The sequence below is a fragment of the Camelina sativa genome, chromosome 17 (assembly GCF_030686135.1).
Source record: "Camelina sativa cultivar CO46 ecotype springtype chromosome 17, ASM3068613v1".
NCBI classification, from domain to species: domain Eukaryota; kingdom Viridiplantae; phylum Streptophyta; class Magnoliopsida; order Brassicales; family Brassicaceae; genus Camelina; species Camelina sativa.
The window spans coordinates 14,898,507-14,912,828 of record NC_141896.1 but is presented as its reverse complement, the minus strand read 5'-3'; the positions used below and the strand labels follow the sequence as shown (position 1 = coordinate 14,912,828).

Below are 14,322 nucleotides of genomic sequence, written 5' to 3'. Positions count from 1 at the left end.
AGGAACGCGCTTGTTAATGCCTCGTATCCATCGATTGAGTTGGCTTCAAGTCTAGAGAACCAATTGAGCGCTTCGCTGGAAAGACTCTCGACGAACAGCTGACAGCTCCCCGCATCTGCTTCCTCAGGTGAAAAATACGATCGACTGATATGGATTGTCATTGACTTCAGGAAGACGGTGGGATCGCCCTTTCCATCATACGGAATTGGTATGTTCTTGCTATTGTCAGGATTGTGCTTGACTCTAACTCCTGAAACCCTTGCAGTGAAAGGTGAACGCCTTGCTTCTGCTAGCACGGTTTCTAGCTCTGGTGCTGCACTCGTCGCTCGGTGCATCTGAGTTGTAAGCGTCTGCAGCTGAGCTTGCATCTGCTGAAGTTCTTGCCGTAGCGCGTGATTCTCAGCATTCTCGGAGCGACTTGGGTCAGCACGCTGATCTGCGGAGACCTGACTGGCCTGAAAATGTACCCTTGGCTGCTCACCATTGGGTCCAACGATGATCGACGAGAGACGGGACCTTCCATTAGCGTTGTGCTCAGCTCTTGGTATGTTAGCGGTGTAATGGTTAGCTTGCGGAGCATGGTGGTCAGCTCGCGGAGCGTAGAGGCCAGCTCGCGGAGCGTAGAGGCCAGCTCGCGGAGCGTTGAGGTCAGCTCGTGGAACATCGAGGTCAGCTCGCGGAGCGTTGAGGTCAGCTCGCGGAGCGTGGAGGTCAGCTCGCGGAGCGTCGAGGTCAGCTCGCGGAGCGTTGAGGTCAGCTCGCGGAGTGCGTGGTGCCAACGCGTCATCTTCCTGTCGCCGATGATGCCTTGCATGGTCATTTCGTCCTGGCGATTCTATCTGCGCCGCTTGACCGCTCATCTTATCCAAGGTTCTTCGTACAGCTTCGTCAAGCGCAGCTTGACTGATTTTCACGTGTCTGGATGATCAACGGGGGTAAATGTCGCGCGTAGTGCCCATAGCTTCGCGGCCATTTGGAGCGTCTTCAACAGCTACTCGATCAGGAAGGATTGCTCCATTGGTTCCGCCATTTGTCGGAGCGACACGCGTAGCGCCTATGGCTTCACGGTCGGTTGGATTGACTCCAGTGGTTTCACGAGCAGGGGACGTAGCGCCTATGGCTACGCCGTTGGTTTGAGCGACACGCGTAGCACCTACGGCTGCGCGGTCAGTGAGTGTTGCGTCTTCGCCCGTAACTGCTTCGGTTCCGTTGACGCCTTGGAGTTGGCCCGTCCTTGCACGGGTGCATCCCCATACAGTTCGTCTGGGAGACACGTCGCGAGCTGCAGGTGAGTTGACAACTTCGTTGCTTGAGTGATTGGTCTGAGACATGCTTATGGTTTCCGAAAACGCCTTGTTCTTCAAATTCTTCTCGTCAAAATGAAAGGATTCCGTTCAGCCCCACGGTGGGCGCCAAATTGTTGATGTACGAAATCGACAATATAAATATATGAATCAAGTAGGACGAATCGGATCTGGTCCTTTTATTTAACTTAAGAATCTTAGTCAAGGGTTTTACAGAAAATGACAATTTGAGAGCTAAAATGCCTAATACGAAAATTAAAGCCTTTTCTCTCTCTAATTGCCCAAAATTTTGGATCTTTTTTCCTGACAATGACGTCAGGTATTTATAGTGGGACCTTGACCTAGGGTTTCTTCTGTCTCCTGGTAAAATGACGATTTTGCCCCTGCGGCCTGTTGGGCTAAATCCAAGACTTTAGGCCCAAATCTTCATGAAATCTTCTGCTTAGGTCTTCATATCCAACAATGGTCCCCCCCCTAGTCCGATGTGCGATGGCTTGCTTGAGCCCGTCGGATCCGACTACGCGTCTTCAGGTCCGTCTTGCGGGAAGGATAGAAGATTTCGGGAGTTTTGTCGCCTTCCGGAGGGTTCCGGGATGAATAGTGTGTTGCGCACGTTTTTCGAGGTATCCGGGAGATTCTGGGATGAACAGTGCGTCGGGCACATTTTTCGAGGTATCCGGGAGATTCCGGGATGAACAGTGCGTCGGGCACGTTTCTCGAGGTCCGTTGGGCTTTAAACGGGAGCTTTGAGTATTCTGCACGTTTCCCGAGGCGCGGGAAGTAGAGACAACTTAGAAACTAGGGTTTTCTCGGTCAACGTGCTGGTCCCCCATATATATATGTCTTTGACCTAGTCTTTACTCATTAATCTTCTTCTCTCCAAAAAGGTATACTTCTTTCCTCCTTCCCTTATCTCTCTTTCTTATATATTTTTTTTTGGTTTGTAAGACCATGAGGCCGCCGCCGTGTGGGACTCAGTTCCCGGCCGCCGTCTGTTCTCGCCGGTGGGACTTCCCGGAATCCCCGCCGATAGCACCGCCGCCGTGGTTTCTTCGCCGGCTTTGGTCTTTGCCACAGTGGGAGGTCACTTGTCTCGCCGCCGACTTGTCGTGCCATGTCTCTGCTGCTCGCCCTACCATCTCCACGGCCACCTTCTCACCGTCGGACTGGACCGTTAGGCGTCCTGGACGATGCGCCGCCTGCCGCTGAACTTGTCGTCCAGCCGTGTTTCCGCCGTTCTCTCTCTCCACCACCGCCGTGGCTACCTTCTCGCCGTTGGACTGGACCGCTAGGCGTCCTGGTCCACTGCGCCGCTCAATTCCCGTGGTGAGTCCGTTTGGAGTCCCGACGCGCCGCGTCTCTTTGCTCGCCAGATCTGGACGAGACCATTAGGTGTCTCGGCCCAGCCTCCACCCGGATCGTGTTGGTGCGGCGACGGAGTGGCGATGTGCTTGGTTTGAGGGAAACGCCGTGCTCGTGACGCGACAGTGGTAAGCTCGTGACATGTTTGCGAGATGCTATCAAGGGTGATACACGCGTGGACGGTTGTGGTCGAGGCAGGCGAGCTCGGTTTGGCGAGACGGAGGTGGACGAGCTCGAGTTTAGCGTTATGGTGGAGCTCGCAGGATGCTAATGTGCGCGATTGACGAGGCCAGGTCGGTGTGATAAGGGAGCTCACGGGCGAATTCGAGGGCGAGCTCAAGTTATTGGGGGCGTGGCGCGCGGTACCTTGGTACGGAGACGAGCTTGATTCTGGTAAGGTGATGGACGTGGTCGTGTGATGATGCGGCGAGATGGCGTAGCAAGGATTGGTTCGTGCGATGTTATGCTCAAGGGTTTGGCAAGGTGCCTTGGTTCGAGGCGAGATGAAGGTGTTGCCAAGACGGGAGAGATGCTCTTATCGGCAGCGAAGTCAGAGGCGAGATTGACCCTCGTTGATGCGACGTGGCGAGGTCGAGATGTTGGCATGGGGAGATGGCGAAATCGACGATCACAGTGGTGCTAAGGTTGGCGAGATAGTCGACTTACGGCAAATGTTTGGCGTGATGGTGTTGTGCGAGGCTAAGGTTGGCGATTTCGCATAAGAGTTACGGGATCGGGATTGATGAGCTCGCGCAATGGTGTGTCTGCGAGATCGTGGTAATGAACTTAGAGGCTGGTGAGACCAAAATTCTAGGTGGCGAAGTGGTTGTATTGTTGAGGTCATAAGGTGGTGAACTTGAATTTGCGTTTGCGGGAATGGCTGCGAGGTCATGACCGAGGCGAGGTCAAGGCTTGGGCGAGCTCGAATGGAGATCGTATTGAGCGGAGAGCTTGGCTTTGTTCCCGTGAGGTGGGGAGTGATGCAGTACGATTTGCGGGTTGGTGAGGTTGACGCGCAGCAAGCAGTACATGGCGAGGTGGTATGCGCGTAACTTGGTGAGACTCTGAGAATGGCGAGATGGATGTTGCTCCAGGGCGAGATGGGGGACTGACGAGCTCGTGACTTGGCGACGCTGAGATAGTGGCGAGATGGACTGATTGGACTGAGTGGCGAGCTCAATTATGCCCGCGAGATGGAGTGCCGAGCTGGATGCTTATTCGATCGGTGTGACCATCAGTTCGGCGAGCTCTACCAAAGAAGTACGAGATTGCGGCGAGCTTGGCTTGACGAAAACAAGTTTGACGTGATGGAGCTCAACACTTTTCGTACGGAAACATTGTGGAGGTCGATATTGCCGCGTATGGGGCCTTGGTGAGCTCAAATTCGGGACATCGTATGTTGACTAACTGCTGAGCTAGAGTGGCGAGATGACATGCTGGAATGCTTCGTGTTTGGAATTCGGCGAGGTGGAGGTGAGGTGGAACTCTTCAGAGGTGAGGTGGGACTGGCGAGCTCGCGCAAGGTAAGGTGATAACGCGTTTGGCGAGCTTGGTGTGCGTGACTTGGTGAGATCAAGGATAGCTTCGGGAATTGGGCAAGATGGCGAGATTGACGAGATCACATCTGCGTACGGAGCCTTCGGGGAGGTCGAGATTGCCGCGTTTGGGAGAGGGCACAAGATGGTGTGTATTATGCACATTGCTGGACGTTGTAACTCGGGTGTGGTCGTTTTGTATTGCATACCATGGCGTTCTCGATGTGGTTTCGATACTGACCGATTGCTTGGTAGGCTTTACCAGGTACCACACCATGGTCTCGGGAGATGACTTCTTTGGTGATATTCCGGAAGAGCTCGAAGATGACCAGTATGGCGCGTCAGATGGGGACCTCGACGAGACGGGAAGGGAATTTCCTTGGTGGGAGCCATCTGAAGGAAGTGGTGTTATGACGGATTTGGCGGATCTTTCGGTAGATGAGGTCCGGGAGCTCGAAGTAATGTTCCCGACGGGTAACCAAGCGCTCAGTCTGATTCCTCTTCCTCCGGGTCGGCGTCGCGGGAAGGTTCTTCCGTACGAAGAACGAACTGTTGTGGAGGATTCTCCTAGATCTCTGGTCGCTGGTCTAGCCGTTGGTGATGGAGTTCCAAGGCACCGTAGAGACCGTACGGCAAATAAGGAACGCACTTCCCGTGACGCAGGGAGTACATTATGCGATGAGGATTCCATAGCCCGCGTCCTTGATCTTTTCCCAACGCCAAACGGTCTGAAGTTCGTGCTGCCGAGTGAAGACGAACGCCCGTGGGACTGCCCTGAAGGTCACCTCTTCGTTTACGAAGATTATTTTACCGATGGCGGCCTGTGGTTTCCTATCCCGGAATTTCTGACGAGCTTTTGTGCGCGTCGAGAGATTGCGCTCTCGCAGTTGTCGATTTCCAGCGTCCGTAATGCAGTGGGGCTTGCGATAATTGGTAGCCATATGAAAGTCAAGATGAGCATGGATCTCTTCGAGTTGCTGACTCGATTTCTACGCGACAAATCGGGGCTATGCGTTGCCTGTTGTGCAGCCGGACTCACGATCATGAACGGGCAGAGGAGTCATATCCACGATTGGCGGAGGAGGTTTTACTTCGTGGAGATAAACGACGCATCGGTCGAAGATCCCGGCACGACCTGTCCTACTTCTTGGAACTTCACCCCCGGTAGCCGTTGCTGGGTTGGGTTCCTATCGTTTTGGTGCTCCTAACTCTGTTTTCTGACCGTTCGTTTTATTTTTGCAGGAAAACCGCCATCTTCAGCTAGGCGCGATTTGAGTATTGTCGACAAAGGTGTTCCTTTTCTCTGGTGTAAGGCTTTGCGGTGGACGAGAGTTGTTTCTCATCTCAAGACTTGTGAGTTTCGCTAGTCTCCTTATTTTCGGGATTTATGTGATTTTGTGACTAAGGCGTCTATTTATCCTGCAGGTTCGCGGACTGGATTGCAAATGGGGGACTGTCTGATGTCATGTTACGCTGACCTGTTCGATGCTGAGGAGATGCCAGCTGTTGCTACCGAGGCTGTTGCGCCAAACGCCGAGATCGGCTTGGAGGTCGTTGCTGTGGAGCTCGAGGATGGCGAGGTACTTGCTCCCGTAGGTTGACCGCAGATCCCGTTCTGCCGAGGTCGCTGCTGCTCGTGCCGCGAAGAAGCCTTCCTCGGGGTCTCGTAAGAGTGTTTCAGCAGCTGGTGGCGATCGCTCCCGGAAGAGATCATTACGTTCGAGTCCTCGGAGTGATGTTGGAGGTAGTTCTAGGCGTCCTCACCACGCAGAAGATGGGCGCGGGGAATTCGACCCGCAGACGGAAGGTGGTCGTGAAGATGATCGCTCCTTCTCATTTCGCTACGACGTGAAGGACCAGGCGTTCGTTGGGAACTCGCGAGCTTGTGCAGACCTCGCCAGCAGGATTGACGGTGACTCTGTTTTGCTTCTTACTTCTCGTGATCTGGCTTGTCAAGACTCGTACGAGCAAGCCGTTCGGAGACAATTTCAGGTTTGTGTCCTACCTCTCAGTTCGCCCCGATACGGATTTTACTTAGTCATAATCAGATTATTTTGTTTGGTGCTTTAGGCGATGAGTTGGATCAACCATCTCGCTGGCGACTGTGATGATAAGGTGCACGCCGCTAGGAAGGAGGCCTCGCTTGCTCAGGATGCGTGTGTTCGGGCTGAGCGGTCAAGCAAAGAAAACGCAGCGATGGTCAAGGAGCTCACGGCTTCACTCAAGCAATCTCAGCGCAAGTTCACCTCCGAAACGGAGCAACTCAGAAAAGCGAGGGATGAGCGCGGAGAGGAGGAGCGCGCCAAAGCCGCTGTCGTGATTAGGGCGCGCGAGGAACGCATCGATCATTTGAGGATGCACGTGATTGCAACACGCGAGAAACAACCACATTTACTTACTCTTAGCCAAGTGACCGGAACTAGGCAATGTTTGGTGAAGTTGATCAGTAGGGGTATTGTTATTCCCGAAGATAGGATGGCGCGTCTTGCTGCTGGCGAGAAGGAGTACACGGCGAAATCAAACAAGGTTGTGGTGCCGCCGCTTCACGATGATGATCTCGAGCCGTTCCCGGAAGTTACTGGTGGAGGTGCTGATGATGTCACAAACGAGTGATATGTCCTCGTATTATTGCTTGTTGTTCTTGCTTTTGATTTTTCCTTTTGTTATTGCAAACTCGATTGCCGATTGTTGCTTGTACCTCTTTTGTTCTGGATATTTTCGAACTTAGTTGATTTGATCTTTGACTGCTTGCTTCTTTACGCGCGAATATTGATTTTTGCTTATCTCCCGTTTGCGACATCATTATGATGAAGTTGCTTTGAATTTATCTTTTATCGTTGCGGGGCATATTTTGTGGTGCAGGACGTCTCCTGGCTTATCCTGGATATGTTATTCCCCGTAACTGCAAGAGTAGACAAGACAAACTTGTCGTACTAGTTAGGTGCGTTCAGTCGTGAGCGGCTTACCCTTTGGGTGCTGCAGGAATCGCGAGAGTGTGCGAGTCGGGGTCTTCGGCTTATTCACTCTGCGCCCTGCTAGCTTTGCGAGTCTGGGCTCGGCTTATAAGTCCTTACCGAAGTAAGGACGTGGATTATTTCACCACGGCACCCATGCGGAGCGCTTGCGAGTATGGACTCGGCTTTTATTCTTTACTGAAGTAAAGTATGGATTATTTCACCATTACATTCATGCGGAACGTAGAACTGTGCACATGGCCAAGGTGTCAGTGTGAAGACGAAGGATTTGCTCGAAAATTTTATTTTTTATTAAATTAATAGTTGGACCTCGCGAAAGGCTGCCTACGTACCCTCGAGAGGGATCAAACCAATCGTAGTTCGTATTACATAAGAATGCTCGGTGACGAGCTGGTTTTTTTTTTTTTTTTTTTTTATTTATAAAAATGCTCCAAATTGATCGACTAGTGGTAGTAGCGCTTGAGGTTGGCGGAATTCCAGGATCGCGGGACTGGTGTGCCGTCCATTTCGAGTAGCTGATGGACTCCTGGCTTGACATTTTTCGAGACTAAGTTTGGACCCTCCCAATGTGCTCCGAGTTTTCCAGCGTTCTTCTCAGCTGTGTTTTCGTAGACTTTGCGGAGGACGAGATCTCCCTCGGCAAAGTAACGAGACTTGACCTTTTTGTTGTAGAATTTTGCCGCTGCTTGCTGGTAGTTTTGGATGCGTAATAGTGCCTGGTCGCGTTCTTCTTCGAGGAAAAGTAGTCTGTCGCACAACATCTTGTTGTTCAACTCCGGGTCGTGGACTAGCATAGAGCGTCGAAGCGTCGGGATCCCGACTTCTGCTGGTGCGAGGGCCTCCATGCCGTATGCGAGCGAGAATGGTGTTCGTCCTGTGGATGTCCACGGTGAGGTTCTGTGAGACCATAGAACGCTGTCGAGCTCGTCTGCCCAGAGTCCCTTCTTTTCGTCGAGGCGTTTTTTGATGCCAGCGAGAATTGTCTTGTTGGTGGCTTCTGCTTGTCCGTTGCCCTGCGGATATCGTGGAGTCGACTTGCTAACGCGTATTCGCCAGCCAGCGCAGAATCCTTCGAACTGGAGTGAGATGAATTGGGGTCTGTTGTCGCATACAATTTCGTATGGGAGTCCATGCCTGCATATGATGTTTTTCCAAACAAAATTCTGAACTTCGTTGGCTTCGAGAGAGGCGTACGACTCTGCTTCCACCCACTTAGTGAAATAATCCGTCATGATTAGGAGATACTTCTTTTGACGAGATGGTGTTAGCGGACCGACAATATCCATAGCCCATCGCATGAACGGATAGGGTGGTGACGTTGTGCGCAGGAGTTCGGTCGGGGAATGGATGAAGGGTGCATGACGCTGACATTTTTCGCATTTGCTTGCGAATGCTGTACAATCGGCAACCATTGTTGGCCAGAAATGCCCATTGCGGCGAATTCGAAGTGCAAATGCTCCCCCCCCCCCGAGTGGTTACCTCCGGCGCCTTCGTGGACCTCTCGCATGATGTCGTTGACGTCCTTTGTATTAACGCAGATGAGAAGAGCGCCATTTGCCTCCCATCGAAACAAGCTTCCATCCAACATTGTGTAGTGCGCGCTCTTGACGCGAAGACGTCTTGATTCCCACTTGTCTTTTGGCATAATTCCGTCCGCTATGAATGCTATAATCTCAGTTTGCCAATCGTCTCGCGAGGAGGAAACAGGTGCTGGTGCTGGAGTTGCTGGAGTGCTTAGATTCACAGCTATTGGGGCTGGAACATGCGTGGTGGAAGTGTTCGCGTTTGTGGCCGTCTAGGCTGATCTCGTGACTGCTAAGACGATTGCTGAGTTAGCGCTCGGGTTTGCTGACGCTTCTGTTGAAAGGGCGACTTCAAGGAGTTGGACGTCAATACTTGGTTGATCAATGCATTCCACCAGAATTACTCGGCGGAGGTCTGGGTCCGATGTAGAGGCTAGTGTTGCGAGTGCGTCTGCAGGAGCATTATCGCTGCGTGGGATCTTGACGAGCTCAAAGAACTCGAACTGTTGTGAGAGGTCGCGGACGACTTTCAGATAAGCATCCATGCGCGCGTGTCTTGTTGCATAGTCTCCACTGAATTGGTGCGTGACCAGCTGTGAATCGCAGTAGGCTTGTATCTTTTTGACTCCGAGACGTAACCGGCGATTAGCGCTTCATACTCAGCATCGTTGTTTGTGGCAGTGAAAGCAAGGCGGAATGACTGTTCCAAGATTTCACCTGTTGGCGAGGTTAGGCGTACGCCTGCTCCCAAGCCCATTTTCGATGAAGCGCCGTCTACGTGAAGAGACCATATCTCGGGTGGAGGGGTGTCAGCTTCGAGTTCAGGAGAGAGCTCTACGAGAAAATCCGCGAGAACCTGTGACTTAGCGCATGTGTGATTCTTGTACTCAATGTCGTACTCACTTAATTCAACTGCCCACTTTGCCAGACGACCTGATTGACTTGGGCTGTGAAGGATCGTGCGCAGCGGCTGATTTGTCAGGACTTCAACAGTGTGTGATTGGAAGTATGGGCGGAGCTTGCGGGCTGAAATGACGACTGCATATGCGAGCTTCTCAAGAGTTGGGTACCGAAGTTCTGCGCCATCGAGAGTTTTGCACACATAGAAGATTGGATGTTGCTCTCCACGATCCTCTCTGACGAGCACACCGCTTACAGCTGAACAGGAGATGGCGATGTAAAGATACAACGTTTCTCCTTGCTCGGGTTTGGCCAGGACTGGTGGAGACGATAAGTAGTCTTTCAACTGTGTGAATGCTAGCTCGCATTTCTCATCCCACTCGAAGCGTTTATTTCCGCGGAGGAGCTGATAAAACGGCAAACATTTGTCTGTTGAACGAGAGATGAAACGGTTCAGTGCGGCAATTCGCCCAGTAAGCCTCTGTACTTCGCGTGTATTCCGTGGTGAGGGGAGATTGATGATAGCCGAAATCTGTTTCGGATTAGCTTCTATGCCACGTTTCGTGACGAGGTATCCCAAGAATTCCCCGGAAGTAACCCCAAATGTGCATTTTGCCGGATTTAGCTTCATGTTGTACTTGTTGAGTATCTCGAAACATTGTTTTAGGTGTGCGACATGGTCTGCGGCCTGAGCTGATTTGACGAGCATATCATCAATGTAGACTTCCATCGTTCTCCCTAGCTGACTTGCGAACATCCGGTTCACTAATCGCTGATACGTTGCACCCGTGTTTTTTAGTACGAAGGGCATGACTCTGTAGCAGAAGGTACCCTGTTCAGTAATGAATGCAGTTTTCTCGCGATCATCTTTGTGCATCATTATCTGGTTGTAGCCGGAGAACGCGTCCATGAAAGACAACAACTCGTTTCCTGCTGTGGCTTCGACGAGCTGATCAGTGCGCGGAAGAGGAAAACTGTCTTTTGGACAAGCTTTGTTGAGGTCTGTAAAGTCTACGCAGACTCTCCATGTTCCATTCTTTTTCTTAACGACGACGGGGTTACTCAACCAATCTGGATAACGAACCTCCGTGATTGATCCCGCATCAAGTAGCTTCCGTACTTCATCATTGACCGCGGTTGTGCGTTCTGCTCCCAGCTTCCGACGCTTTTGCTTGACAGGCTTGTAAGTCGGGTCGACGTTGAGCTCGTGGCTGGTAATGCTTGGATCGATTCCGGTCATATGATCTATTGTCCACGCGAATGTGGTTGCGTTTTTGCGCAAAAACTGGATGAGCACGTCTCTTAGAGCCATTGGTAACTCGGCGCCTATTCCGACGCAACGCTTGGGATCAGACAAATCAATGTTGACTTGAATCACGGACTCTTTTGGAGGTGGTGTGCGTGGGTCCCGCGGTGGAGTTGATTCAGCAATTACGAAAGCCCGTGCATTCCGCATCTTTTTCTGGATGATGAAACAAGTTCGTGCCATCAAAGGGTCTCCACGCAGCGTATAGATTCCGTATGCGTTCGGGAACTTCACACATTGATGGTACGTAGAAGCGACAGCGCGCATTTTGTGGAGCCACGGTGTTCCCAGAATGACGTTGTAGACGATGGGTTTGTCCACGATTGCGAAGTTAAAGCATTGCATCGTCCCGCCGACGTAGATCGGAAGTGTGATGGTTCCGACAGTCATGATGGTGTCTCCATCGAATCCCGTCAAAGGCTGCGTTTCATGGACTGTGTTGCGCAAATCAATCTCCATCTGGATCAGTACATACTTGAATATCACGTTGACCAAGCTTCCGGTGTCAATAAGGATTCTCGTCACTGAACTTTCAACAATTACCATTTCTACGACAAGTGGGTCATTGTTCGGACTAGCGTTGCGCGCATCTTCTTCAGTAAACGTAATTGGTGTGGTGGATGTCTTGAACATGTTGCTGTGAGAAGGCATGTTGCGCTTTGTTTCGGTTTCGCGACAGTAGGCTTGGATTGATCTAACAGAATCGCGGCATGTTGACAAGCCGCCCATAATCATGTTGATCCTTCGGCGAGGAGCTGGTGGTTCATTGTGCTCTTCTGCTTCGTGATTCCGTTTGAGGGGAGGAGGTAAACGAGCGACTTCCCGTTCTCGGTTATTTTGTGCCCATGCTCGGTCATCCTGTGCGACAGCTTCCTCTTCGTGCCGTCTGTCGTGCTGCTGTTCATCTCTTAGGCAATACTGGTTATCTTTGTGTGTGACAACTTTTCTCCGCTCTCGTTCTACAGCGACGTCACCTTTTTTGTACTTATTCAGAAGCAGCATTTGAAGTGTTTTGCACTCCTCAGTCGAGTGTCCGTTGAACCTGTGGAACTCGCAGTACGGTCGCTTGCCTTTGAATCTGGGATTATCGGCTTCGCGGTGCCATTTGTTCCAGGACTTGTTCGTTTGTTCTTTCCCATCGATAGCGAACATCGTCGCTTTTCTTCCTTTCTCGCCTCTGGCGAAGTCCTTGTTGTAGTGTTGGCGCGGTTCGTAATACTCATCTACGGCCTTGCCTTTTGAATCTTGAGCCTTCTCAGATGCCTTTTCTACTGTACCAGGTTGATTGGGGTTCCTCTTACCTCTGTCTTCTTCGACCAGAATGTATCGGTTGGCACGTGCGAGTACTTCGCCCAAACTTGTGACAGGCAGGATTGTTAGATCGTCTTTGAATCTGGTACCCCAGGCGAGCGCGTTTTTCAATGCGCCGATTGCAGATTCGTCACTTATAGATAATCGGGACACGACATCTTTAAATCTATCCATGAAAGTCCGTAATGACTCGTCACGTTTCTGATACATTCTCCATAGATCAGCATTTGACGCAGGTGTGCGCATGAAGCACTGGTGATGTTGAAGGAACGCGCTTGTTAATGCCTCGTATCCATCGATTGAGTTGGCTTCAAGTCTAGAGAACCAATTGAGCGCTTCGCTGGAAAGACTCTCGACGAACAGCTGACAGCTCCCCGCATCTGCTTCCTCAGGTGAAAAATACGATCGACTGATATGGATTGTCATTGACTTCAGGAAGACGGTGGGATCGCCCTTTCCATCATACGGAATTGGTCTGTTCTTGCTATTGTCAGGATTGTGCTTGACTCTAACTCCTGAAACCCTTGCAGTGAAAGGTGAACGCCTTGCTTCTGCTAGCACGGTTTCTAGCTCTGGTGCTGCACTCGTCGCTCGGTGCATCTGAGTTGTAAGCGTCTGCAGCTGAGCTTGCATCTGCTGAAGTTCTTGCCGTAGCGCGTGATTCTCAGCATTCTCGGAGCGACTTGGGTCAGCACGCTGATCTGCGGAGACCTGACTGGCCTGAAAATGTACCCTTGGCTGCTCACCATTGGGTCCAACGATGATCGACGAGAGACGGGACCTTCCATTAGCGTTGTGCTCAGCTCTTGGTATGTTAGCGGTGTAATGGTTAGCTTGCGGAGCATGGTGGTCAGCTCGCGGAGCGTAGAGGCCAGCTCGCGGAGCGTAGAGGCCAGCTCGCGGAGCGTTGAGGTCAGCTCGCGGAACATCGAGGTCAGCTCGCGGAGCGTTGAGGTCAGCTCGCGGAGCGTGGAGGTCAGCTCGCGGAGCGTCGAGGTCAGCTCGCGGAGCGTTGAGGTCAGCTCGCGGAGTGCGTGGTGCCAACGCGTCATCTTCCTGTCGCCGATGATGCCTTGCATGGTCATTTCGTCCTGGCGATTCTATCTGCGCCGCTTGACCGCTCATCTTATCCAAGGTTCATCGTACAACTTCGTCAAGCGCGGCTTGACTGATTTTCACGTGTCTGGATGATCGACGGGGGTAAATGTCGCGCGTAGTGCCCATAGCTTCGCGGCCATTTGGAGCGTCTTCAACAGCTACTTGATCAGGAAGGATTGCTCCATTGGTTCCGCCATTTGTCGGAGCGACACGCGTAGCGCCTATGGCTTCACGGTCGGTTGGATTGACTCCAGTGGTTTCACGAGCAGGGGACGTAGCGCCTATGGCTACGCCGTTGGTTTGAGCGACACGCGTAGCGCCTACGGCTGCGCGGTCAGTGAGTGTTGCGTCTTCGCCCGTAACTGCTTCGGTTCCGTTGACGCCTTGGAGTTGGCCCGTCCTTGCACGGGTGCATCCCCATACAGTTCGCCTGGGAGACACGTCGCGAGCTGCAGGTGAGTTGACAACTTCGTTGCTTGAGTGATTGGTCTGAGACATGCTTATGGTTTCCGAAAACGCCTTGTTCTTCAAATTCTTCTCGTCAAAATGAAAGGATTCCGTTCAGCCCCACGGTGGGCGCCAAATTGTTGATGTACGAAATCGACAATATAAATATATGAATCAAGTAGGACGAATCGGATCTGGTCCTTTTATTTAACTTAAGAATCTTAGTCAAGGGTTTACAGAAAATGACAATTTGAGAGCTAAAATGCCTAATACGAAAATTAAAGCCTTTTCTCTCTCTAATTGCCCAAAATTTTGGATCTCTTTTCCTGACAATGACGTCAGGTATTTATAGTGGGACCTTGACCTAGGGTTTCTTCTGTCTCCTGGCAAAATGACGATTTTGCCCCTGCGGCCTGTTGGGCTAAATCCAAGACTTTAGGCCCAAATCTTCATGAAATCTTCTGCTTAGGCCTTCATAAGTGTTGGGGGCAAAGCCCATATCCAACACCCACCTCAGTTTTTCAGTTCCTAAAGTCAGGATATGATGACAATTGACACTAC

General features: G+C 51.6%; 2 protein-coding genes across 2 annotated transcripts; one reads left to right on the top strand and one right to left on the bottom strand.

Annotated features, from left to right (window-relative positions):
- The first annotated feature begins 4,266 nt into the window (after positions 1-4,266).
- On the top strand, positions 4,267-6,814 carry LOC147923758 (uncharacterized). The gene is made up of 5 exons (XM_087496541.1): positions 4,267-5,365; positions 5,444-5,554; positions 5,627-5,781; positions 5,825-6,193; positions 6,272-6,814. Exons 1-5 carry the CDS (start codon positions 4,267-4,269, stop codon positions 6,812-6,814), a joined length of 2,277 nt encoding a protein of 758 aa, XP_087352667.1.
- A 2,414-nt stretch (positions 6,815-9,228) lies between these two features.
- Positions 9,229-13,301, bottom strand: LOC147923757 (uncharacterized). Its single transcript, XM_087496540.1, has 2 exons — positions 13,262-13,301; positions 9,229-13,133 (listed from the first exon to the last, which is right to left on the bottom strand). The coding sequence occupies exons 1-2, from the start codon at positions 13,299-13,301 to the stop codon at positions 9,229-9,231; spliced, it is 3,945 nt and encodes a 1,314-aa protein (XP_087352666.1).
- Between the last annotated feature and the right edge of the window lie 1,021 nt (positions 13,302-14,322).